The sequence below is a fragment of the Podarcis filfolensis genome, assembly GCF_964270895.1.
Source record: "Podarcis filfolensis genome assembly, chromosome: 8".
Lineage (NCBI taxonomy): Eukaryota > Metazoa > Chordata > Lepidosauria > Squamata > Lacertidae > Podarcis > Podarcis filfolensis.
Window position 1 is genome coordinate 54,615,146 of NC_139611.1, and position 27,627 is coordinate 54,642,772.

A 27,627-nucleotide genomic window follows, 5' to 3' on the forward strand; every position below is an offset into this window, starting at 1 on the left:
AAGGAAAGTAATTTATCAATGAGCAAAGGTCACTGGGTGGAACGTCCCAGGCAGCACTCTCTGGTCTCTATACAGAACTTGCCTGGTGCCCTAGTAAGAAGAAAGGCTACCTCTTTTACAGGTGAAATTAGTTGGCTCTCCCCCTCCCCACAAATAAAGAACATGAATACACATAGGGGAAATGGGTTAAAAACAACAAACCTGGAGCCTGAGACTTGTGTCGGCCTATTTATAAAAAGCACTGTTTGCAAACAAAATGACATGCCTAACCGCTGAGCAAGAGACAAGAAGCTTTCAGAAAAGACACCCTGCGCTGAGACGAATATACACACATCTGTGCCTTTTAAAAGAGAGCAAAGGCAATGGAAATGATGTAAGATTTTAAAAGGACCCAAAAGAAAAAGGGGGAAAAAAGATACAGACTCTGGGTGATTTTGAAAAAAGCAGGAGACACACAAGCAAAGTGGAGCTGCTTTGAGAAGAAAGGCCAGTTTACGGTGCAATTCCAATGCATGTCTACTCGGGAGTAAGTCCCACCGAGTTCAGTAGGACTAAGTAAGTGCACACACAGAGGCCTACCTGGAAGTAAGTGTCATTGGACTCAGTGGGGCTTATCTCAGAGGAATCGCTGCTGCAGATTCCAGCTCAAACCAAACTAATCATTCAGGGTTGTCCTTCTCCTCTCCCTCCTGCATGCCCCGCTCTTTCCTTTTACCCCAACTTTCTTTGCCCCACTCATATGGGGAAGAACCAGAGCTCAATGGCAGAGTCTGCCTTGCATCTACAAGGTTCCAGGCAAGGCTGAGCGAGAATCCTGTTAAAAGTCCTGTGGAGTCGCTGCCAGTCAGTGCAGACAATACTGAGCTCAATGGACCAATGGTCTGGCTGGGGATAAAGTGATTCCTGTGATCATTTGCTCTTATTTAAGTTTAAAGAACGCAAAGCAAATAAATAAATAGCAAGTGCTGCTGTTCATTAGCTGGTTACTTGTTCTTTCAGATTGTGAAGTGTTCCAAACCCAACAACAGAGGAGGTTTTTATCAGATGGGCCGGCTGGCAGACCAGCTAAGGGCCTGGGACCCTCCTTCTAGCACAAGCAAAGTCTCTCCTCCCCACTTCTCCTCTCCTGGGCAGGAAGTGCCAGAGCTGTGAGTCAACCAGAGAATTCCCTTTGTGCGTCCTGCTGCCCTCCACCCCTCCCGCAGCAGAAGGACACGCAGAGATTCAGAATTTACTTCCAAACATAAGTTTCTACTGGAGCCCCAAGGAGGTGGGTGGAAGGGGGAAGCCAGCCTCTTTTGAGTCTTGATGCCAGTCTCTCATCGGTCTTTCCCAACCAGTGTCCTACAGCTGTTTCGGACCATGACTGCCATCAAACTGTGCTGGCTGGAGTTGATGGGAATTGTAGTTGAAAGCAGTCAGAGGGCACCAGATTGGGGAAGATTTCAAACCTTCCAAACTATGCCTGTTTATAAAAAGGTAAATAACAGGCTTTTTCACTGCAATAGCTAGCAGGTGCCAATGCAAAAGGGCCACCCTTAAAATATACTTACTCTGTTGCTTGGAAAAAATATTCCGTTTCACATTTTGGTGCTGGATCACACAACAGATTTGCTACTTCTGAACATCACTGTTTTGTGGAAGTTTAAGCTTCAGTACAGCATGCCAAGCAGTAACTCTGCAGAGTGAGTTACCATCACTCAACTCCATACTTAATTCTTTAGTGAGATGCCAGTCTACAGATCTCACCAAACTGCTCTGCCTACTAATTCTTGGCCCCTTCTACATCTCGCTCTCAGTTCTAAGTCCCTTCATGCTTCCTGTACTGTGTTTCCTCCCAGGAGGCCGAAAGCACATTTCCCCCCAGCAAGATTGTTTTGTTTACAACTAGTGGCTGATTGAGGCCCCTTAAGCAAAGAATGAGAAGAAAATGTTTTGTACGGTTTTCAAAGCCCAAGTGGGCGTTCACAGAAAACACAGGGCAGGGAAGGGGGAGCTGTCTGCAGGACAAGAGAAAAAGAAGGGTGATAGCCGAATGGCACAGCACAAGCTTTGTAAGGAGGTGTCAGGTTCAATAAGCAGGGTCCCCAAGTACGGCTGGGAGAGACCCATCTGAAATCTCGAAAGAGAGCTTTTGGCACTCACTGGAAGACCAGGGATTCCCAAACTGCAATTAGTGGACAGGACCACCAGCTTCATCCAGGTGGTCCACAGTGCTTCTGTGGATTTGTGGCTGAAGACGGGAGAAAGCATGCCCATCACGTTAAATACTCGTACCAACTTTTACTTGTATTTTATTGCTTTTTTTATTTCTCATGTTGTGTTTTATTGTGTTGCAACTTGAATACAGTAAAACACAATTACCTAAGAAATAAAAGAAGGGAGGGGGGAAATGCAATTAAAGATCATACAACATCTAGCACAGGGCACTGCAATTGCTAAAGAATGGGCAGAGGAATATCATTAGATGGTCTGCCAAGACCCTTGGCAATTTTCAAGTGTTCCATTGGGGTGAGAGAACTTGAAAACTGCTGGTGTATATGCTCTGTATATGCCAGGTCCCTATGTTCTGAGGACTCTACGTGTTCTTGCTGTGGCCAAAAGTCAGATCCCCTCCCATCCAACTATCCGCCAATGAAAGAAGATTCTTTCCACCTTTGAGGTCACAGGTACATGGTGTGCTGACAGTCACCAACTCGGCTATACAGTTGGCCGATGCCAGGGACGGGGAACCTGTGGCTCCCAGAGGTTGTCGGGACTTCAACTCCCATCAGCCTCACCCAGCACAATCAATTATCAGGAATTATGGCGGTTGTAGTCCAACAACATTCAGAAGGCAACAGGTGGATTCCGATCCCTGCTTTATAGCGAAGTAGATGTGCGGTTGCCACTTTGCATGATGGTGAAACATGTTTACATTTCCCCTTGTCGCTGCTTTTGGAAAGCACTCACACCACAGGCCATGATGGCCACCAACGTGGATGGCTTTAAAAGAGAACTGAACAAATTCATGGAGGGCAAGGCTTTCAATGGCTACTAGCCACAATGGCTCTACTCTGCTTCTGTGGTGGGAAGCAGGAAGCTTCTGAATGCCAGTTACTGGAAACCACAGGAGGGGAGAAGGCTCTTGTGCTTGAATCCTGCTTTCCCAGTAAGGCATCTGGTTGGCCACTGTGAGAATAGGCTTCTAGACTATAAGGGTCATTGGCCTGACCCAGCAGTCTCTTATGTTCTTTTCCTAACTGAAGTTCTAACCTTTCCCCTAACCCTTCTCTTCTCCCTTTGCAATTGTTGAATGGAGATGAAGAAAGAGCACAGATCTAAAAACGATGTTCTGTTAAATCTCTCAGAGTGTGGATAAAACCGCCAGCCTGGCCTTGCGCTGCTCCCTATACGTGCTCTTTTATAGGGCTATTATTTGATTGCTTATACATGGCACACCCCTTTTCTCTTCCAACCACCAAACTGACCACAGGGTGACTGTGCAAGACAGCTTTTACTGCCATGCTAGGATAGGCTGAGGGAAACCCTCTGTAGGGCTTCTCCTACAAATTTGATGCTGCCTTCCAGGAATTCAAAATATTTTCCAGGCCTGCCCAAACTTTACCAGAAGAGGCCCTCCTGGAATAGGAGACTGAATCCGAAAGCTAGGATATTGTAAGCAACAGGCTCGACTTCCCACCCTCCCCAAGGGAAAGAGGCGGGAAAGGCATCTATGGAAACGGGGCCTCAGATGGACAGATATGTTGAAGGCTGGAGGGGGGGAGGCAGAGAAAAGGAAGAGTTGCTGCTGTTAACAGCCCTAAATGCAGCTATGGGGCATCTGGCCAGGCGCAGTTGCAGCCCCACAAAAATGCCACAAACACTCTCCACATTATTGGGGTTACACGGATTCCTCTGGCACAGAACTACACCTAGCAGCACAATGGCACTTTATTTACCACAATGGTTCCCAAAGCAGTTTACAGTAATATTATATTATATTAATAGGCAGGTCATGTTGCTTTCACAATGACAGATCCCAGTGGAAGCGCGGGAATTGGAAAAGAGCTTTCCTGAATATTGTTATTGTGCTGATTTGAGAAAATTCCTCAGAAATCTGGCCCAGAGGTGGAAAGAAGAAAGAGTCCCTACCAGAGAGGAATGGCAAACTAAGCTGATGGACTACGCTGAAATGGCAAAGCTGACTGGAAAGCTCAGGAACCAAGAAAACAAAAACTTCAGGAAAGAATGGGGAAAAATTATAATTTATTTAGGAGACCACTGTAAGCAGATGAAAACACTAGCAGGATTATTATTACACTTGTAGTGCAATAAATACGATGGATAATATAAATATAAAACATAGATTGCGATACAATATGCAGTTGAAAACATTGACATTAGGACCCACTGAGGGGATGGGGGGGAAGTCATGAGATTCAGAGAAATCTCTGTATATGGAAATGTATTTGTATATGTTTGAAAAATGTGTATGTTTGAAAAATCAAATAAAAAAGATCACAAAAAAGAGAAAATTCCTCAGAAACAAGCCTCCCAGTGAAATTTCTTTCGGGGCAGCCTTGCACCTTGGAGCAAGCATCCCCCCCCCCGCCCCCGCCTGTTTATTGCTTGGGCTGGAAGGACAGAGCAAGGCATGCCAGGTCAGATGTGCCTCTGGGGAAAGGAATGCAAGAAAACAACATCTAGGTGGACAAGACCTGCCATGCACACCACAAAGAGTAACCTTACTCCGAAACTTCCACAGAAAACACTAAGCTTTTTTTGGGGGGGGCAGTCTCTGCCACTGAGCTATGAACCTCTTCTGGGTTTTGAACAAGGGATGTCCCCAACCTTAGTTTAGGAAGCTACAGGTCCCAGAATTATTTGAGGGAAGATGTGGCTGTTTAAAGTGGTACAATACTGCTTTAAATGAGGCCAAGCATTCAGATAACTAACCATTTAAAAGAGTTTTTTGTTCTTTGCCTTAAAGACAGGTTCAAATAAATGTATTTCAAATGTACAGTGGTACTTCAGGTTAAGTACTTAATTCATTCCGGAGGTCCTGAAACTGTTCTTAACCTGAAGCACCACTTTAGCTAATGGGGCCTCCTGCTGCTGCCGCACTGCGGGAGCAAGATTTCTGTTCTTATCCTGAAGCAAAGTTCTTAACCTGAAGCACTATTTCTGTGTTAGCGGAGTGTGTAACCTGAAGCGCATGTAACCTGAAGCGTATGTAACCTGAGGTACCACTGTATTTCAAACAAATAAAAACAGAAAAACAGGCATGCTATCCATGGTGCCCAACCAACCTCACTCCCTAAAGCAGCTGTCACCAACTTCAGATGTCAACGCCCTCCAGATGTTTTAGACTACAACTCCCAACAGGCCCAACCAGGTGCTGATAGGAGTTGTAGTCCAAAGCAGCTGAAGGGCACCAGTTGGTGGAAGATGCCCAGTAGAAAACAAGTCATGAAAAAGGTGGAAGACAAGACTAATTATTTATTGTATTCATATCCCACCTTTTCCTCCCTCTCATTTAATCCTCACAACAATCCTGCAAGGTAGATTAAGCTGGGAGGCCATGACCTTCCCTTTTTCTTCTCCAGCTGTCCCTGGAAACACTTTGCAGGGATGAAGGAGTTAAACCTCACCTTCCCTCCAGTCAGAGGAATGCATGATTAATGTAGCTTTAAAAAAATACTTTTTTAAAAAAGGCAGCAGGAAGCCGTCCAAAGGGCCCCAGTTGCTCAGATAGGAGTTTGATTACAACATAACGCTCATTGCTCACGCAAAGTCTTACTAAATGGGCATCTTGTGAGCTCATACACTGAAGGGGAAATTACTCTGAAAGCAGATGACTCACTTCCATCAAAATGTTCTTTAAAGCAGGGTCCCATTTCCGGCTGAGCTGTCTCCTAAAAAAGACCAGCCCTTGAACCAGTCTAGACCTTAGCCTGCCCCACTCACCTATGGTTTGGGACACAGGCCTATGGGTCAATAAAAACGTGCTGTCTTGGGGGACACACACAGACACCACCAACTGGTTTCGCTGAAAGGAGGCCAAGAGCTGTCACTCCAGAAGGGTCTCTGAGAGGGCTCACCAACATTTCAATCCATGATTTCAACAACAACGAAACATGGGAGAGTACATGACTGGCAAGGGATATAAAAGGAAATCCTTATTCCCGACATTATGATTCTTTTTAGGGGTGAGGAACCTCAGGACCGAGGGCCAGGACCGAGCGCCAGGACTGAGGGCCAGAGGTGCCCCCACCTGGCCTCTCAATTTGGTCCTTAAGACTTCCCCCTTCCCAGGCCACACTCCTCACCAGCCCTGTTCCAGAACCCCCTCGATTCCTTTTGCCTGGTTGGATTGTGTCCTTGAAGTGTGATAATGCTTACCTAGATGTACATTTGTGTGTGTAGAAACGTGTGGCTGGAATGTAGCCTAGATCCTGTCTGCACTGTCCATTTAAAGCAGTATCATACCACTTTAAACAGGCATGGCTTCCCCCAAAGAATTATGGGAGCTGTCGCTTGCTAAGGGTGCTGAGAGTTATTAAGACACCCCTATTCCCCTGAAAGAGCTACAGTTACCAGAGTCAATCCCTCTTCCCAGGGAACTCTGGGAATCGTACCTCTGTGAGTACCTCTCTCAGCACCCTTAAAACAAACTACAACTCTCAGACTTCCTTGGGGGAAGCCATGCCTGTTTAAATTGGTATGATACTGCTTTAAATAGACAGTGCAGACAGGGTCTAGGCTACATTCCAGCCACATAAAAGTAAAAGCCATGCCTGTTTGAAGTGGTATGAAACTACTTTAAATGTATATTTATATATTCCACCCACTTTCATATCTGGCCCCACCAACTACTGTCATGCTGCCCCAGGAAGGTTCCCTATGATCGAACGTGGCCAATCAAAAAAATGTTTCCCCTCCCTCTGTGCCACAGGAAATTCTTAGTCCAATCTTGATGGAGACAATCTGTCCCTTCCAACCAGCATCCAGATAACTTTTCAGAAACAGAGAGACAAAGCACTGCCCAAACTGAAACTATGAATGCAAGGTAGAAAACTAACAGCAGCATTACAACACGACTCTCTGGATCTTTACTTGTAATTAAAACCATTCAGTACAGTGGGATTTACTCCAAAGTAAGTGGACATGGGGCTGCAGCTCCAATGAGATTGAGAAAATACTGCTTCACAGACAAAATTAAAAGCCCTTCAGAAACATCTCAGAAATCCCCACAACAGCGCTGTCTGTTTTGCAGAAGGAAGCTAGAGAGAGTGGTTTGCCTAAGAATTAACCATGAAGTCTAAACTAATGCAACAATAGCAGTTGGCTTTCAAGAGTGAAAATTCATAGTCCCAATATTATAATCAAAAGGACCCAGAAAGTAAGGTGATGCTAATAACAGTCCAGTTTCTACTTCTTATGTTAGGATCTTCCTTCCTTCGGGACTTACAATGTGGTTCTCGCTACATAATCTTCAAGGAAACTAGTGAAATTGGCATTAAGTAAAGTGGGCTCTCCAAAAAGCTCCATTCACCACAAATAGCAGGCAGAAACTAGGATGTACAAGCTCTTCCCAACCAAAGAGGAACAAAGGATAAGGATTATTTATTTTCTGCTCCAAGGGCCGAAATGCACATTCCACCCAGGCCACTAAAACTTGCTCAGGACAGCTGCTTCTCCAGGCAAAAGCTGACTGCTCCAGGTACAGCGTCAACGCAATAACGCTTGGTCCTTGCAACATTGTCGTTGACAGTTTATTGTCTTGGCTGCAGGCCATTGCAAAACAGAAGTATGCATATAGCAGACAATAAAGCACTGTACCACACGAGCAGCCAAATAAATGTGTGCCAGTTGCTCTGCAAAGGCAAACAATTGAAAAGCTGGTGTTTTGCACAGTCTTAAAGAGGATAAGTTATGGAGCATGCAGTCCCCCGTTCAAACATCCCAAATGCTATGAACTCATTACTTCATTCAAAAATGGCCACCAGCTTGGGTGGCTTTACACAGATTTGTGGAGGAAATGTTGGCTATGTTCTATCTCTAATGTCAGGGGTAATAAGGAGAGCCTGCTGGATCAGGCCAATAGTCTGGCATCCTGTTCTTACAGCGGCCAACCAGATGCCTGTGGGAAACCCACAAGCAAGATTCGAGTATCTATATCCCACCTTTTATTCCAATGAGTTCAAGGTGGATGGTTCCCTGCCTCTTCATTTACTCCCACAACAATCACATGAGACAGGTTAGGCTGAAAGGCAGTGACTGGTCTAACGTGATCCGGTGAGCTTCATGACCAGGTGGAGATTTAAATCCTGGTCTAACACTGTAACCACTACACCACACTGTCTCTATAGTTTAAAGTGCTGTTCCAGCAGGCAAACAGAAAGGGCAGGTGGGAAGGCATGTGCCACTCCCTAGAGTGGCCTTCTCTAACCTGGGACCCTCCAGATGCTTTGGACTACAATTCCCATCAGCCCCCGTCAGCACAGTGGCCACACTTCCATCACCCCAGCACCATATGGCCATGCTGGCTATGACTGATGGGAGTTGTAGACCAAAGCATATGGCGGGCCCCAGGAGGCATTGATATCTGGACCAATTAGTGAGGCAGATGTTCCCAAATGTGTGTGTGTATTGATATCCTACGTGAAGATGTTTGTCAGTAATGCCAAACACCTTTCTGAAAAGACCCTAAAACCTGCACCAATAGATTCAAATTACAAAAAAGGAGATTCTAACTAAATATCAGGAAGAACTTTCTGATAGTAAGAGCTGTTCAACAGTGGAGCAGAAGGTGGTGGACTCTCCTCCACTGAAGGTTTTTAAGCAGAGGTTGGGTGGGCATCCATCGTGGATATTTTAGCTGAGATTCCCACACAGCAGGGGTTGGACTAGATGACCCTTGGGGTGCAGGTTCTACAATTCTATGAAAAACTCTACTTCTAGGCTATTTCATTTTTAAATCCTTTCATCCAAGGTCCCAGGATAGATTGTCCTTCAGCTAAGAAGGCATATCATAGCTTGCTTAGGGAGCATTGCATTTTGCAAGAAACCCAACCATTTACCTAGCCACTACTGTTGTGTTTTGAAATATCAGGCACTGCTTTTCCTGTGCAAACAGCACCCAGAGCAGGGTGAAACTTGCAGAGGTCATGGGGTGGGTTAACTCCTTCCCTGCCCAGCAACTCTCCTTTATAGCCACTCATCTCTCAGATAGTGATCCAGACCCACGTTTGCAGCTAGGCAAGAGCCCTAGCAAAGAAAGGGGACAGCTTGCAGCAGAAAGGTTAAAGCTGGGTTGCTTCCATTTTCCCCCTGCAAGTCAACCCCCCACCCCCTGAAACTTTACACTGGAGAAGCAGAAACTTGGGCAGCAGGTGGGGGTCGCTTTTTCAGAGTTATGGGATGGGAACACAATCCTATGGGACACAGACCCACAGATCACAACACACACACACATACACACACACACACACACACACATTACCCATTCTCTCCTTCCTTCCTTCCTTCCTTCCTTCCTTCCTTCCTTCCTTCCCTCTCTCTCTCATTCTGGCCTGGGGAAGGCCACAGTGAAGACGTCAGAGGGCCACCTGTGGCTCCCAGGCTACCCACTGGTGACCCAGGGTCTTTTCAATGCCCAAGTAGAGGCAGAGGACACTGTTCCGCCCTCAGGGCAGCTATTTGAAAACAGCCAATCCTGTTGGCACAGACTGGGAATTTCAGAGGCGTGCCAACCACAACCGCTCACTGACTCTAGCACCAGTGATTCAAAGGCTACTGTTGAGTCGCTGTGTAGCTGTGGAATCCGCCCACTCGGGTACATCAGAGATAAAAGCTGCAAATATTGATACGAGCACTTCAGGGAGTCATTGTTGCACTTGGCCCCACTCCAGTTCCCATCCCTTGACCTCATAAACCCCCGAGGAGTGTGGAGGGAGTTGGGGGAACTCAGCCCATGATGACGAGCAGCACAGCTTGCCTGGGAGGAGATGCTTGCAACTCAACCAGGTTGAAGCCATGACCTGTGATGCCAACCGGGCAACAGTTGCACCACGATCATACCTACATCTTACCCTTTTCAAGCTGGGCACCAAGAGTGAGGGGAAAGGCAGGGAAGGTATGGGAAAAGGCAAGGTTTGCAAACTTTTTTTCTGCTTCAGGGAACTCTTTCTAAATCAACCTCTCTGTTAAGAACACCCACACACCCATCGTCTGCCACAGCACCCTTGGGAGTTGCAGAAGATTTTGGAAGCATTCCAGCAAAGGAGTGGGCCAAAAGCAGTCTGGGTTCTACTGGCAGATCACAGGAGGATGCCAAGTAGATGGGTATTTGTTTAACCATTTACAGTGGACGGCCTTAGTCCATTGGGAGAGTATCTGCCTTGCACAGAAGGTCCCAGGTTCAATTCAGAGGCAGAGATGAGAAAGACTCTTTCTGAAACCCTGGAGAACCACTGGCAGTAGGTATAGGTGAATCTACAGGGCCTTGAACTGGCTGCAGGAAGTCTGCACTCCCCCTAGTGAAATGCACACCTGTGACACCACTTTAGACACACTTGATTTATGTGCTGCACTTCTATAGCACTCTTACTGAGCTGCTCACCAAGCTCAGCTTCTAGGCAACCCAAGGATTCTGGAATGGGAGTCCATGTGGGGCAGGAGATAGAAATGGGTGGACTTGAGAACAGGAGGGCCAGATTCAAATTCCTTATTAGCCTTGAAAACTTCAGAAGCCAATCTTGAACCACAAATTGCCCGGAGTGCTCATCTTCAAAGGATGTTGAGCAATGGCATAAAGAGTGGTCTATCCCAAGCCAAGACGCTGCTCTTCCTAGCTGGAACCTTCTGGGTGCACAGCAGGTGCTCCACTGCTAGTGAGCTGGAGCGCTTCCCCAAGCATCCCTCCAGATGAGTCGCTGCTGGTAAGTAACTTCCCAGTGCATTTGCATCCTCTGGGATTGGACGCAGGCACCCAGCAGAACACTCTCAGCCTCAGAGGCATTTTTGAGCACCTTCCAATCAGGTAACACACCCAGAAGATTGACTCACACAGAAGTGGGGAGGAGGCACCACCCAGGGGAGCTCTTTGCTGGGCATGGGAGACTGAGGTGTGTGCCGCCAGTCGCAGAAAACAAAAAAAGGCATGACTCAGACGTTTAAAGAACACCATGCAAAACCTGAGCAGAGCAGCCAAGTCAAAACAGCCCTCCTGTAGGATCCACAGGCTGCTTTTGTCTCCCGCAACCACACATTCCTCAGCAAGCCAGAACAGAGCTGTGGTTACTCAGCCCCAGTCAAATCCTGCTCACGGACAGCGGTGCAGTCAATCCACCCACCAGCTTGCAAGGGGAACCTGAGCAACAATGAGTGGTTTTGTGCATGCGTCGCTGCAATGGGATCGTCCCAGGAAGCCAGCCATACAAGGGACAAGGCGCTGCAGGGAGAGGGAGGGAGGGAGATGTCGAAATACCCGTGAATATTGCACAAGAATCCTCAAAACTGACTGACATGCTGGCTGGGAATGATGCGAGTTGCAGTCAAAAACATTTGGAGGGCACCAATTTGATGTAAAGTTTGGGGCTGTAAACTACCTCTGGTGTACTGTTAGGAAGGTGCCACGGAAATGCAGCAACAGCCAGGCTTTGGGTAAGGCACATGCAAGTGTTTCATGCTGGGGTGAGTGTGCAGTAGTGGACCATGAGCTCTGTGTCCCATCCAAGGTCCCAGGTACAACCCCAAGCATCTCCAGGGAGAGATGAACCTCAGCCTAAGTCCCTGGATACTTCTGTTCCCTCCGCCGTAGTAGGCCAGGTGGGCCATTGATAAGATGGCTCTGACTCACTGAGAGAATTTCATATGTACACAAAGCTGATGCAGGGCTCCAGCTCTCAAATATGGAAGCCTGTTCCCAGCAGTCCCAAAGTTCATGTTGCTGGCACTCCTGTTATGGCTTCTCCACAAACCCAGAAGTCTGCCAAGCACAACACAAGCCACAATAAGCACCACCCCCCGGAAGACACACAAATTTAATATCAAACCTAATCAATGCCTACTTCAATAGCCCCGTTGTGGAAGAGCAGCACACTGCAGAACAATTTATCTGGGGTCTAGCCAAAGACACCCTCCCATTCTTGCCAAAATCTGTGCACACACACCCCCAATTGTCCATGGGTTTCTAACACACACACACACCTCCATCCAGTTAGCCAGGGCTCTCCATGGTGCATTAGTTAATTCCTTGGCTAAGATGGAGACAGGAAACTAGGAGGGAAAATGAGTGAATGAAGTCTCCTTAAAGTCCTGCATTCCACTGCAAGGGCAACTGGGTTGTTTATGTCATTAGCAGAATGCCCTACTAAACCAGGGATTCCCAACCTTTTTTGGGCCTGGGGGCATATCTGGAGCAATAAAGAAACCCATGGGCACCATTAAAAATGGAAAACAATCATTTCACAAAAGAAAAATGGGCAATGCTCAGAATCTTCCCACCCGCACCAAAAGAGCAGGCATACAAATAAAATACAGTACAGACAAAAAAAGCAGGCTATTATTATTATTATTATTATTATTATTATTATTATTATATTTCTATACCACCCTTCATCCAAGGATCACATAGTGGTTTACAATATAAAAAAACACAAATATACATAACGGAGTAACAAATGAAAACAATAACCCCCAGGGGTCAGCAAACTTTTTCAGCAGGGGGCTGGTCCACTGTCCCTCAGACCTTGTGGGGGGCTGGACTATAGTTTGAAGGAAAAAAATGAACAAATTCCTATGGCTCACAAATAACCCAAAAATGCATTTTAAATAAAAACACACATTCTACTCATGTAAAAACACGCTGATTCCTGGACCGTCCGCGGGCCAGATTGAGAAGGCGATTGGGCCGAATCTGGCCCCTGGGTCTTAGTTCCCTTCAGTTTTAGGTAGGGGACCTTTGCAGGCACCAGGGTGTGTCTATGAGGGCACCATGACTCCCATCCGCGGGTTATGTTGGAGACCCCAGCTCTACAGCCCCTGTATAAAACATTGCCGCTTCCCCCACTCTGCCCGTGCACACAGATCCATCCCCATCCTCAGCTCTAGAGTGGTGGAAAATTGGCCACTAGCCACCAAAGCACTGCTAATTGTCTAAACTGATTTCCATGCTTCCCTCAGGGAGGATGGTGCACTCGCTTTGCGGACAAGCTTGTGGCCTGGAGCTGCGGCTTGCATTCTGCTCTCCAAAATGCTCATTTAAGAAAACCAACAAATCATTAGGGCATCACTCAGACAATAGCAACTCTGTTGTCGTGTGCCTGTCAGCTGCTTGTGTGTGCCAGGGCTCACCAATCCTACAGCACTGCTGTGCTATTCTTGCTTTGTTTTTAATTAAAACAAGATCCTCAACATTATTCCTTTAAAAAAAATCTACTGTGAATTTCAAGGCCAAGCTTAAAATCCAGTGGAGAATAAGACATTCTTGTGAGTCCTTCTGATAAAATGAAGCATGTCCTGGCCAGAGATTCTCCCAGAATGCACTTGGCTTCCTTCATTTTGGAGATCCCACTGCTTTTTGCAATGGCCCATTGAGTTCTCAGCCCAACAACGTCCCTGGAAGTTTCTCTTTTACTGACAGCAAAATGAGGCTTTTGAGATAGCAGTTTGCCCCCCAAAACACACAAGGTGTCCAAGGCAGATTTCCCAAGCCAAGTTCTATGGCAACCCTCATGAATCCCAGTAAATCTCTGCCCAGGCTGCCTTTGTTCCAGAGAAGCAAAAAGCCCTGGTCTCTATGCAAACAGCAGAAGCTGAGAGGACAAAAAACACAGGTTAGGGGATGGTAAAAAAATGTTCCTTATGGAGGAACAAAAAAAAATCTGCAAAAGGGGGAGGGATAGCATGCAACAGAGAAAGGTTCTGTCGTCCCTTTGGTGCAGTACTGATGCTATACTGTATATGCAAGGCATTTTTTGCTTCTTATTTTTTAGGGAGAACATTCAAAATTGTCATTCTCTTCAGGATATCTGAAGTGGCCCAGTCCATTTTCCCACCTCAGAACTCTGCCCCCTCCTTCCCCTGCATCTATAGGTCCAGCATAGCCAGCTGCACAAAGGTAGTTGGGTTCTTCTCCAAAACTAGGAAAGACCACTCATTTCCTCTTCTCTCCCATGTGATGAGCCCAACAATTGGTGTGAACTGTTTTGGCAAGCGCTTGACAATGAAGTCAGGAAGCAGCCTGAAGCAAAGACCTCCCACCCGCCCCCTCGTGCCTCAGTGACCCAGAAAATGAGCCAGCAAACCAGGGCATTCCCTCACCTCCCAGAGAAATCAGACAGAGCTACCTGGAGCCCAGAGGGAGGTGGGAAGGAGAAGAACCTGGGTCTGGTGCAGCCTTCACCAAGCTGATGCCCTCCAGATGTTTCGGAGCACAGCTCCTGCTGGGTCAGCACTACAACTCCCATCAGGCTGGTGCTACAGCTCCCAAAGGGCCCAGTCGGAGCTGGCTGGAGCTGCGTGCCAAAACATCTGGAGGGCACCAGGTTTGCAAAGGCTGCCCTACAGTAACTGCAGGACCAGGCAATGCCACCAAGAAGAATATTCAGAAGAATCTCCCCTCCCTCTAATATCAACCTAGAACTAGGAGAGGGCTGTGTGGGATCAAATGAAGACGGCCGTCTTTCTTGAATCTATTGCCAAAAAGCAGTGCTCCTACCCAGAGTGCAAAAGGAAATTAACTTCTCTCTCCCACACGATTTGGAAATGGCTTTTTACTCAGGCTAGGCCCTATTTGAAGGCAATGCTGGGGGTGTAAACTATATATATATATGTGCTGGGTTACTCTCGGCTGGCATCATGTTTAAACTGGGTCACCGGTTTTGACACCAGCAGTCTTCACGCGCCGGGACAGAATCCATGGCTCAAGTACGTGCCATGCTTGCAAGACAATGCCTCGTGCACACAGAAAGCAGCCGTGTTAAGGCTTTAATGTCAGCATCATATGAACTAGATGACGATGTGCAGCAAGACATACACTCAGAAGTACAGGAACCGAGAGCTATAAGAACACTAAGGACCAGAAGCTTAGATGTCCATTGTTATTTCCAATATTTACACCCCACTTTTCTATTGAAAAGAAAAGTAAATCAAGGCAAGTTTTTAAAAAGCAGAATGAATAAATAAATAAATATACAGCAAAAGAGCAGTAAAAACCACTGAAAGCATCTAATGCAACAGAAACAGCCTGGCCTTGTTTTTCCAAGTTCCAGGTGCCACTACCCAAAGGCCCTGTCTTTTGCACCTACCAACTATTCAGCCAATGAGGTGGGGGTGGGGTCCAGAGAAGGGCCTTAGAAGGGGATCGTAGAGACCGGGCAGGTTCCTATAAAGGATGAATGTATAAAACCAGCACCTTGAATTACACCTGGAAACAGACTGGTAACACAGAGGAGTGCAAGGCTTGTGGAAAGGGGCAGTGCAAGAATAGCAATGAGAAAGGACTTTGACAGGATTGAATTGACAGAGGGGTAGAGATAGAGACCCGCTCAGAACCACTTCACACTCTACGTAAGGAACAATGGACAGAGGTGCATCCCTCAACAAAGAATGAGGCACGTGCTGTAGAGGCTGTGCTGGCCAGGACTGATAAAAACTTGAGCCCAGAGCATCTAGAGGGCCCCAGATGCTTCGGACAGGAGTAACCACCGCAACATTAGTGCTGCAGCAGCAAATGTGGCGGCTGCACAAAAATATACTGTGGCTCTTGTGGTCGCCCTCTTGCTCTCCTTTTACACAGCAAGCACACAAGCACACATCCCTTCCCACACGTATGAAGCTTGCTTGAAGGCTGCAGACCCTTGAGAGGCCGTCATGCCCCGATTCCAGAAGTGACCATTTGCTCCAAAGGCCATTCTGAGCCTGACGCTGTGATGGGAAAGCTGATGGGAAGGCAGCTGATCAAAACCTCCTCCGCTCACTTCCCAACACCCTGTCCAAACACGACTGCCGTGCTGTGTAAGCCATTCCTGAGGCCCAGCCTGTAGCTGGAGGCTAGCAATACTGCACCGGGCGGCATGCCTGCACTCATTCTGCTCCTGCTTGGGGAAGGGAGGGCAGCAGATCCCCAGAGGGAAGCGGGTGGGAGTCAGCTGGGTCCATTCTGCTTGCCAGACCCAAACAGCTCCTCTCTCTGATGGTGGCAGGCCACTCTCACAGCATCCCCAAGGAAACATTTGGCAGCAATGAACCATAACGTTTCACCTGCCCTACGCAACCAGAGAGATGAACACAAAGACAGCCTTCTGGATCAGGCCAGTGGCCCATCTAGGCCAGCATCTGGTCCTCACAGTAGTCAACCAGATGCCCTAGTGGGGAACCAGCAAGCAGGACCTGATGACAAGAGCCCTCTCCCATTTTGTGATTTCCAGCAACTGGTATTCAGAAGCACTGTGGCCTCCAGCTGTGGAGGCAAAGCACAGCCATCGTTGCTAATAGCAATCAATAGCCTTCTCCTCCATGAATTTGTCTTATCCTCTTTTAAAGCCATCCAGGTGAGTGGCCACCATCGCCTCCTGCAGCAGTGAGTTCCACAGTTTAACGGCTGCTGCAATAAGAAGTGCTTCCTTTTATCTGTCCTGAATCTCCCAACATTCAGCTTCACTAGGTGTCTGTGACTTCGAGAGTCCTGCACTCTGTGATTCACCAAGAGGTCACAGAGAATGCCAGAATGCGGCCTTTCGACTGTGCTCAGTGGCGCACAGCCCGAACACATTCTGCCCAGGGTGTTCTGCAACACTGCATGGGTCTCCCTCCCTGACGGGGCGCCCGCGGGATCTGCACGCTGAAACTACGTCTGTTCCAAGCAAGGGCTCAGCACGCTACCAGCTTGGCCTGCAATTGCCAGGACTCCATGCAATGCCGGCTAATAAGACCACAGAGAGGCCCCTGCTGGTTTGGTCAAGGGCACTCGCTGCGTGTAGTACTTTGCATGGGGGTCAAGTCAGCCCTGCACTGCACATGACCACCATCTATAACCAGCGCCTGCTGCTGCTGCTCTATTCCTGTCAAGACTTGCTTGGGAGACTGACACAGACTTTTCTTGTGTGTTTTGTGCCCGTAGTCATGAAAACTGCAGGCACCAGCCGCAGACATCAGTCCCTGGTGAGCCTCAGGCACTGCCTCCTACCTCCGTCAACTCCCCTCCCCTGCCCCAATTCTGCCATTGCTTCACACCTTCCCTGACTTAGCATTTATACAACCAACGGGCAGAAGAGCAAAGCATTTTGGGGAAGTGGGGCAGGGAGACAGAAGGAGCAAGAGGACTCCAGTGAGATTTGCAGCCCTGAATGCTCAGAAATGACAGAATCATAAACGGTAGAGTTGGAAGGGCACCAAAGGGTCATCTGGTCTGACCCCTGCAATTTTGTGGGTTCACCCATATTGTTGTTCCAAGCGGACAGCGAGCTCCAGAAATTCTCCATTGTCCATATGACTGTTCTCCTTCAAATCGCTGCCTTCCCTCTACCTCAGTCTGGATTTTCTTATCCCAGGGATATTCCAAAAAGGAGAGGACCTGATAAAAATCCATATTAAGGGCCAGAAAAATGTGGGGAGGCAGGAATTTGGAGGAGTTATGTCCACAACCTCTCTTGATGCTTCCGTGAATCTTCTGCACAGCACCCTCCTTTGCAAAAGTGGGGATTCCCAATCCCAGCGCACCCCTTCAGAGAGCCCCACAACAACTCAAGCAGCAAAAGTGGCCACCACTTGGCCCAAAACAGGCTCCTTTAGGGTCCTTGCATCATAAGCATCTTGCATCTGCAGACAGTAGAAGGAAAAAGCCACTGGGGGTTGGAGTGAGGTGGGCTTTCCAGAAAATTTGGAATTGGGAAATGTTCCTTTGCAAGTCAGGCTAACTTTAAGCAGAAAATGTTCTGTTTGCATTAGATACTTTTCCAATGTCAAAGGGATTGGTTTAATTTGCCAGGTTTATCTTACTTGTATTTAGCTGAACAAAGCTGAAAACTTTAAAACAGCCAAGCTGGCCCAATACTGTATTTGCCAATGGAAAATTATAAAAGATAAAAGCATTGGGAAATTTTCCATGCCACATCACTGGTTGGAGGCATTCTTACTAATGGGGTTCAAAATGTTTGGAGAGAGGCACTGTTGCCCTCGGTGTATCTCAGCCATCTTCAACCTGGTGTCCTCTGGATACTTCAGACTACAACTCCCATCAGCTCCAGTAAGCACAGCCTAATGGGATTTGTAGTCCAAAATATCCAGAGGGTGCCAGGCTGTGGAAGACTAGTGTGCACCCATTTTTATTTTGTCCCAAAGCCACTCCCAGTCAAGCTAGTTAGGCAGGTCTCTGAACCTGTGCAACTCCCCTCCCCCCAAAAATGTTTGCCAGATGCAAAAAGTCTCCTTTGAGAGAGAAAAGGGTGCAAATCTAGCCCCCACCTATCCCCCAGTGCAGGGGGGGGGGGAGAAAGCCTCCCAAGCAGGTCTCCCTTGAGCTGCCCACTGGGCTTGTTTTCATTGCCTAGCATGCAAAACAGCAATAAACAAGTGTACCCTAGGGCATGTGCAGAGTGCACGCCCATTCTTCACCACTGACTGCAGCCAGCAATCCCACACCTCCTTGTTTAGGATGTGGGATTTGTCACTGGTTAAGAGGATGCAGATATTTCAAGCCCTACTTTTTCTCTTTAGAAATTACGCTCTAGCAGAGGTAGGAAAGAGAACCAGCAAGTTCTCTCTGCACACAGGGCAACATTTGGCCCATGCCAGACAGGTGCTTCCTGACACGGATCCCTCTTCGACCCTGGTGCTTGCAGAAAGGTGCTTGGCACCTCCCAACCCAAGCCACCACCCCCACCAGCCTGGTCAGTGGAGTTACTGCCTCCAACTTGTTGGTGAATCATTAACTCAGGGTTCAGCAGCTGCCACACACAGAGAGAGTTCAGCTGCCAGAAGGCAGGCTCTGCCCAGTCAATTACTCACCCAGCGAAGCCTGCTGGTGCCAAGAGAGGGGAGGGGAGACAGAAGAGCCAATGGCAAAGGAGTCCATAAGGATGGCTGTGGGGGGCGGGGAGATGGACACACACACATACACACAGCTGGCGAGGCTCCTCCTCTGTACTTAATTCCATGGAGTCTGCAAACATGTGGTCCTCCAGACGTGGAAGCCCCCACAGCCCAAACCCCTCCCAGCAAAAGGATTCTGTAGCAAGGGAAATGCTCTTTACTCCTGCACAGGAGCACCTTCTATCAAGTACAGGCAACTCCCCATTTACATGGAGCCTCAAGCCACTGAAGTGTTGCTGAAGTTTGGAGCCCAAATCTCAGCTTCATCACCCCCCAATCCCAAGCAGTGACCTACCCAACCAAACATGTACAGTGGTACCTCGGGTTACAGACACGTCAGGTTACAGGTGCTTCAGGTTACAGACTCTACTAACCCAAACATAGTACCTCGGGTTAAGAACTTTGCTTCAGGATGAGAACAGAAATTGTGCACCAGTGGCACGGTGGCAGCGGGAGGCCCTATTAGCTAAAGTGGTACCTCAGGTTAAGAACGGACCTCCAGAACGAATGAAGTTCTTAACCCGAGGTACCACTGTAATATCAGATGCACTAGAGCTTTTAACAGCAAGGGATGGTCATGAACTTTCCAGAGGCATCTGCGGCCGGCCGGCTGGCCTCAGAGACAAGAACGCTAGGTTAGACGGGTCTTGGAGTGATCCCAACAAGGTAGCCCTTATGACATCCATTAGACAGCAGGAAGTGCCCCCCCTCTCTCTCTTAAAGGACCCTGTCTTCAAGATGACGATCCTGCCCAAGCCTTTGGAGTGCCAGAGGGACTCCTTTAGACAAGGCAATAACATTTTGAAGTAACAAAATGGATTGACAGTGTGTCCTACCTCCCAAGGCTGTTGAGAAGAGGCCTGCTGGGTCAGACTCAAAGTGCATCTAGCCCTGGATCCTGTTCTCACAGTGGCCAACCAGGTGCCCATTATGGGAAAGCCAAAAGCAGGACCCAAAAGCAGCAGCACTCTCTCCAGCAACCAATATTCAGAGTTATACTGCCTCCACTCCTAGTAGGCAAGGATAAGGTTGTGAATAATGCAGACTGGAGGATGGAAACGGTGCAAAAGTCAGGAGACAGCAAGACAGGGGAATCCCCTATGACAAATTATTTCAGGGTCCCTTCCAGTCACTACAAAGGAGTCCAAGTGGGAGGGCACTGCAGTCTTTTAAGGTGGCTGTTCAGACTGACACAGAGATGTGGGGGGAGTTGCAGAGACACCCCAGAATCACCATCTTTCTCTCTCACACACAGTTGTCCCACAGGCATCATCAGGTTACACTTCACCAAAGGTAAGGCCTTTTCTTGACACAGGCATCCACTCAGGAATTCAACTTCCAAGCCAGAAAACACGGAACAAAGACCCAGACTCTGTATCTGGGTGTAAAGGACTCTCCTAGCCTTGTGGGTCAGCACAACAGATGGGGAAGGGTAAGTGGGACAAATGGGGGTGGGGGAAGCAGAGGCATCAAATATTCCCTCCCCATCCAGAGCACTCAGCAGAGAATACTGGCAACCACATTCAGGATTACAGAATGGCACCTGAAAGATGTATCCACCAGAGCGCTCCTAGGCCTTCCAGGTAACAAAAAGGGAGTTATTGGCAAGCCTGAAACTCATTTCACAAGGACCCCTAAGCAGCCAGAAGGCAGTCTTCATGACAACCTAAGAAGAGCTTGGCTGCTGGATCAGGCCAAAGACCTGTTTGGTCCATCATCCTGTTCTCATAGTGGCCAATTGGATGCCCCCAATGGGAAACCCACAAGTAGGAGCTGAGTGCCACAGAGCTCTCCCCACTTGTGATTCCCAGTAACTGGTATTCAGAAGCATCACTGCCTCTGACATCAGAGGCAGCGCTCACAGTCCACAGTCTGCTGCTCATAACAGCAGCCTTTGCCAAATTGGTGACATCCAGATGTTCTGGACTACAACTCACATTAGTCCCAGTCCCAGTTAGTGACAAGAATCAAACAGGTAGGAGGATTTCGTATATCCACCTTCAGCTGGTGTGTGTGTGTGTGTGTGTGTGTGTGTGTGTGTATGAGAGAGAGAGAGAGAGAACAAGCAAAGCTTTGAATCACACAGAAAAGTACAGAAATGATTTCAGGGACGGTTTGGCCACAGGGCATCAAACACAGGCACACATTTTCAGCAGTTGTGCTTCCTCTTGCTGACCACCTAATTTCAGGCCTCGCCAAGTTTCCATTCTGACCAGGCATAACTTTCTTCTGTTCTGCCAGCTAACCAGGCCTCAAGCATTCCCATGGTCTGGCTCCATCAGGCTCTGCCTGGAACAAAGTCACACTCCATTTCTATTACTTTGCGGGATCAACGGCTCCCAGAGCTGGAGATGAAACAGCCAGCCGTGGGACTCCTTGGGTGTAATCCTTGCCAGGACCAACAACTGGCACAAGAGGCAGAGAGATGTAAACATGCGTGGCTCATGGAGAGCCCTTCCCACCTCCAACTGGCTGCCTTCATAAGACAGAGCTTTTCAAATGCACAAATCACAGCATTTGTCCCCTCCAGCAAATCTTGCACAACAGCCGGGAGGTCTGGACACCCACCAAATATAGATAACCAGGAGCTCCAGCAAGGAAGAGGGCGAATGAAAGCTTCATATGTGTACCAGAATGCACACCCGGATGAGCACAGTAGGGATTGCTCCAGAGTATTCAGGCTGTGAACCTACTACAGATCAGGGACTGTGAAATTTTACACCCCGTAGCATTCGAGCGACCATAGACCAGCGCCAGGATTTGGCTCTAGTGAAATCTGTCAAAACAGAGCTGTTTCCTGGCATTGCCAATTATCACGGCTCATTTGAACAGGATTTCTCTCTTCTTATTCATGAACAAAACATTGCAAGCATCTCTGATGTCAGAACATATAAACAAAGCAGCTGAACTTAAGCACTTCAAAATCTCATTTAGTTCAGTGGGAGGTTTCTACACACATTTCTATCTTTCCCATTGGGGCTGGCTGTGGACAAACTGTAGACCTCCAGAGGTTGCTGGACTCTCACCATCCCTGACCATGCTGGGGCTGACCATGGGAGTTGTAGTCCAAAACATCTAGAAGGCACCAGGCTAGGGGAAGCCGGCATCTCTCCATCACCTCTTCTCACCCTACACCAGTCCGCAGTCTCTTGGCATTCCAACAAAAGAACAAGTGCAAGTGTCTGCACAGCGAGATGGGCCAAGAAAGCAAGTCAAACTAGGCTCTACAGAGCATGGCAAAATAAAACTGAAGGCCACAAATGACCAATGTGAGTAGGAAGAAGAGGGAACACACACACCTCAGATTCTGAGCAACAGCAAAAAAACACTCATCAGGAAATGTTTTTCAGGAGTCATTTCACCCCACCTGACCTGTTATGGTAAATTCCAGGAGGGTTCACCACATTTGAGTATTAGAGCAAAAATTCAGAGCACACACACAATTGCACACTTTCAAGACTAACAGTACTATCCTACATGTGTTTTAATGGGGCTTATTCCCTAGTAAGCATGTTTAGCACTGCAGCATAATTAAGGCTTCCCCAGGCAATAGTCTCTTTCACTGGATGCCTGAAACATTACCCTCAATTGGCAGATATGTCTACATGTATAGGTGAGGGAGTTGGGGGATCATCATAATGCCCAAAGACAAAGGAGCCAACATGGTGTAGTGCTTAAGAGTATTTAGCTAGGACTGTAAAGATCTCAGTTCAAATCCTCACACTGCCATGTGGTTCATTATCTGACCTTGGGGCAGTCCCTATCTTTCAACTTAAGCTACCTCACAGGGTTGTTGCGAGGATAAAAGGGAAGGGGGAATGATGTACACCATCTTATCAATGTATTGATTATATATATATATCAGAAACATGCAGAATCATTGGGGGAGGGGAGTCCACAAATACACGCTTCACACACTTCGTAAGTTTATCCAACTCTCACCTTGAAACTAGCAAGATTTACTTTCAGTTATCACTGCAACTCTCTTTAAATAATAATAATAATCCACTATTCCCAAAGTACTGGTTTGGATCCAGACCAATAGGATTCAGGGACACTTTGGGGGTGCCAGCCTACACTAATACCCTACCTGTCCCAAGGCCAGGCCTAAACAGCATTTGCCACAACACCAATTTCATGGGGCTTGGATCTAGAACCGCTCTGTCGCTCTTGGGGTGCTCAGGAGTGGGTGGTTACCTTCCATTCATTGAACAATTAGGGTAAGCAAATGAAGGGGCGCCGGGAATAGTTATTACCTGGGGGTCAATATACACTGCAGAGTGGAACCTTGCCATGTCCGTGGTGCAGCCCTGAAGAGGCTGGGGGTTGGGATATTTTCAGCCTTTCGGGTGCCACAGAGCTCTTCGTCGCTGCGTCCCCTTCAGCCGGGAGAAGCCGCGCTCAGTTTTAGCCTCAAACTAGACCCCCGTCCAAAGTCATCCTCGGTTCCCACCGGCCACCGGAAAACCTGCCGCAGCAGGCCCAAGGCGGAAAGGACCGGACAGGGGGAGGCGGACTTCGGGCAAGCTACTCTCCCCGAGCCCACGGCCCCGCAACGTCCCGCCCACCTCACTTCCCCGGGAAGAAGAGGGGGGACACTAAAGATGTTGCTCTTTCCTTCTTGTTCCCGACCCCGACCTTGGGAGCGGGGGCAAGAACAGGCTTTGGTTTTCCCGAACAGGGGGAGAGAAACCAAGTGCCCTCTCGTGTCCGGTCGGTTTCCTAACATGGGGGTTGGGCAGCATCGACACCCCCCCAGGACTCCCGCCTTTTCTTTCTCTCTCGCCCCCTCCCCAAAAGCGGGAAGGGAAAGGGGGCAGCCCGCGCCCTCCTGCTCCTCCCGCTCCGCCTGTTGCCTGGAGAGGCGCTTCTGCGCCGGGCTCGGCGGCCACGTCAGGGCGCTCCCGGCTGCAGCCCCGGCGGGAAGGCACGTCCGTCCCGGGGCCGCCGCAAGCCGAGCCTCGCTTCCCACAGGGGCCGGCCAGCCGAAAGCCCGGCGCTCGAGTCGGAAGCGCGTCCCCCCAGCCGACCACGGACGCGGCCAAGACTCGCCTCCAAGTGGCTTTCCGAGTAGGGGGCTCTCTCTCAGCCTCCTGCTCCCAGGCGGAGAAAGTCAGCCGTCGGTCCCCCACCCTCCCGCCGCCCAGCCTCGTTCCCTCCCGGGGTCTCTCCTCTCCCTCTGGCAGACTTGAGGGCTCGCTCGGCCTCTCCCGACGGCGCCCACTTACCAGGTAGTTCATCTTCCCGGCGCGGCCGCAGTGCCCCCTGGTCGTGCGCCTTAACGCATGATCCCGCCGGCTGGCTGGCTGCGGCACTGGCGGCGTCTGCTTCCCGCTCCTGCAGCCGGGCCGACGGCTAAGCAGAGACGGAGCGCGAACAGCAGCGAAGCAAGAGAGCCAGCTCCTGGGAAGGAGGAGGGAGGGCGAGGAAGACGGATCCCCCCTCCCGTTCCTGCCGCCGCCCTAAGCCGCCTTCATTGGTTGCCCGGGAGAAAAGGAGGCGGCGCTGCCGAGCCAGGAACGGGACGGCCAGCCTGCCTCCGCCTGGCACCGAGAGGGGGCTGGACGCGCGGCGGCGGCGGCCCCGTCCGCAGGGACGGCGGGCGGAGAAAAAGAGGCGGATTGTCTGACGCCAGATGGGCCTCCGCCGCCGCCGCCTCCCCTCGCTCGCCGGGAGCACAGCGGCTCCATTGAGCTCGCCGCCGCGCCAGGGAAGGGGCGCTGCGTGCCCAGATTTGCCGCTCGCCCGCCTTGGTCGGGCAGGCCCAGCAGCTGGAGGCCGGAGCGAGGCTTGGGGTTCGCCAAATACCGGCGCTCGGCCCGAAGAAGGAAGGAGGGGCAGATGTGGGGAAAGGAAAAACGAGCGTGCCTCTGAGCATACGCAGAGGGACCCGGGGCTCTAGGCCCCTTCCTCTGGAATCAGGCGGGAACCTTGCAGCGATTCCCGTTTCCCTGCGCTGCGTGCAGAGCGGTTAAAAGGAGGAATTGTGAGGTAGGAAGTCCCTGGTTCAAATTTCACCTCAGACATAAACTGACAGTCTCTCAAACTCAGCCCTCCCAGATGCAGAGCAGAGATGATATTAATAGCCCACCCAGCAGGATTGTTGTGAGGATTAGTGATGTCATATTAGGTGAGGCACTATGGGACACTTAAAATGTGCTGTGCCTTTGACAACCTGTTGCTGTCCAGATGTTTTGGACTGCAACTCCCATCAACTCCAGACACCACTGTGATGGGGATCGCTGGCCAAAACAACCGGAGGGAACGAGGTTGGCAAATGCACTTCTACTATTAATTAGCCAACAACACCTTTAGGCAGTAAAAAATAATAATTACTGAATCATATAACATGAGAAATGACTTTTAAAAAATAATAATTCCAGGTATTGCCCCTGAAATCCATGGGTCCACAACTCCTGTTTATTCTGCATCCAGTTCACTCCTGCCACTGGTTCGTGACATTATCCATAACTCGCATCTGTCCTGTAGTTTCTTGAGAAATACTGTGTTTTATTATAAGTTTCGTTTATTTTATGTCCTGCTTTTCTCCCAGTGCAGGACCCAAGGGCTCCCACAGCATATATTAAAACAAATACAACTAAAAATACACACTTAAAAAAATATAAATATGTTTAAAATGCAATTAAATGGTTAACCCTATTAAAAATAGCATTGAAAACAAAACCATTAAAAAATTTCAACTCCCACCCTCAGAAGACAAACAGTGGCGACCTGGAAAGACATCCAATTCCATGAGGTGCAAATGTGATGTGAAGTGTACTGAGGGCTGGGGCTGGGGAGACACTTCCTGTGTTTTAAGCTGGTAATATGTCCATTAGGATTCCAGCCCTAGTAGTTTGACACATGATCTGGTGACTGAGCTTGCATTTCCCCATTTCTGTGAAATGGTGTAGTCTTAAGCATGTGTACTCTGTGTTATCAATTATATGTATTAACGCAGTGTCACTGGGCAGCAAATGTTGGCATCATGGAGTATGTGAAATTCAAGACAGACAGACGCAGTGCATTATAGCAGCGGGATTGGGATTCTGTGGCCTGCAGGTCCCATCGTCGCTGCCCATTGGCCAGGTTGGTTGGTGCTGATAGGAATAGGAGTCCAGCAAGATCTGAAAGGCCACAGGTTCCCCGTTCCTAATATAGGATTATGGAGCCCACCTAGAGACCCTTCCCAACATCTTCTGGGACCTGTAGTTGAAGGTTGTGCGTGAGAGGAATCGGCCCAAAAGCCATCAGGCACAAACACCTCTCAGACCACACATTGTTTTTTCCAGCAATAACGGACCAAAGCTCTAAAACTGCTTTTCCCAACCTGATGTTTTGAACTACAACTCGCAGCGGCCTCAGACAGTGTGGCCAGTAGCTCTCCTGGCTTAAAGCTCCTCAGCTTCTTGACTTTAGCGGCATTTGATCCCCTGACATGGGCATCTTTTACACTTGTTCAGACATGAATGCTGGCAATGCAGGACAGAAAGGTGGAAAGAGTATCACATCTAATTCGATTGTACATTTTAGCCAGTCTAAGATTTACATTGCAATTACAGGCCTGGAAAATGGGGAGGGGGGGAAATCCCTCCTAATGTCACATGTAGAAACGCCGTTAGGGTGGTTTTCTTTCCTTTCCTTTTAAAAGTCCCTATGCTTATTTTGCTCCATGATTTCATTTTCCAGTACCAGCATCATCAGGGTGGGCATCTCTCATTTTATCATCTGCACCTCAAAAGGTCCTCCCAGTTCTGCCACAGCCATTTCCTTGTCTCGTAAACCCAGATGCCTAGAAAACGTGGGCATATCTGCCTCCACTCAGGAAGGGCAGGACATTCTTGACTGATAATGGCACACAGAGCAGGTTGCTTGCACACATGAGACTTAAATAGCCTCTGTGAGCTCCTCTCATGCCCCTTACATCAAGGTCTGCTGACTGTTCATCACAGTTTCTGTTGACATCGCATTCTGCACCAGATGCAGAGAGCCCTTTTTCAACCCAAGGGCTGCATTGCATTCTGGGAAGCCTTGGGGGGGAGGAGCACATGCCAGTGGTAGGTGGAGCTAAATGCAAAACTAGGTGGAGCAATTAATGCAAATTCTACCTTTGTACGGTAGGCTAGTTTCTATCTATTCTTAGTCCTCTAGGCAAGCGTAAGGCATGATCAGAATTCAAGAGAGGCAAAAACACTCAAGAAAGATGCAAAGTAGGATTGGTAAATGGCATGGTCCTGGGAAGAATCGGCATGGCTGGGGCGGGGTATGACATGGAGAGACTCCAGATGGCCAGATGGAGAGATTTAGAGGGGCACATTTGGCCCCAAGGACCTGAGGTTCCCCCACCCCAACTCTACAGTTTTATGATTCTGTGAACATCTAGAGAAAGAGCAAAGCCTGGCTTGAACCAGCAGGTGCTCAGCCACAACTGCATCACATTCATGATCACCACAACAAACCAACTAACAAACCATGATAGCTTCTCCTCCCCAACAGTGAGACTGGATCCACTTGCAATCAGAGGGAAGACAAATGTCATATTCACAA

General features: G+C 48.7%; 1 protein-coding gene and 1 long non-coding RNA gene across 2 annotated transcripts in view; one reads left to right on the top strand and one right to left on the bottom strand.

The window, feature by feature from the left end:
* The window catches only part of BCAR1 (BCAR1 scaffold protein, Cas family member), a 38,503-nt gene extending 13,879 nt beyond the window's left edge, over positions 1-24,624 (bottom strand). Inside the window, exon 1 of the mRNA XM_083625178.1 lies at positions 24,309-24,624. Within this exon, the coding sequence (XP_083481304.1) occupies positions 24,309-24,320 (12 nt within the window). The 5' untranslated portion in view covers positions 24,321-24,624. The remainder of the gene's footprint in view (positions 1-24,308) is intronic.
* The window catches only part of LOC310767890, a 196,892-nt gene that overhangs the window by 117,470 nt on the left and 51,795 nt on the right, over positions 1-27,627 (top strand). The window lies entirely within an intron of this gene.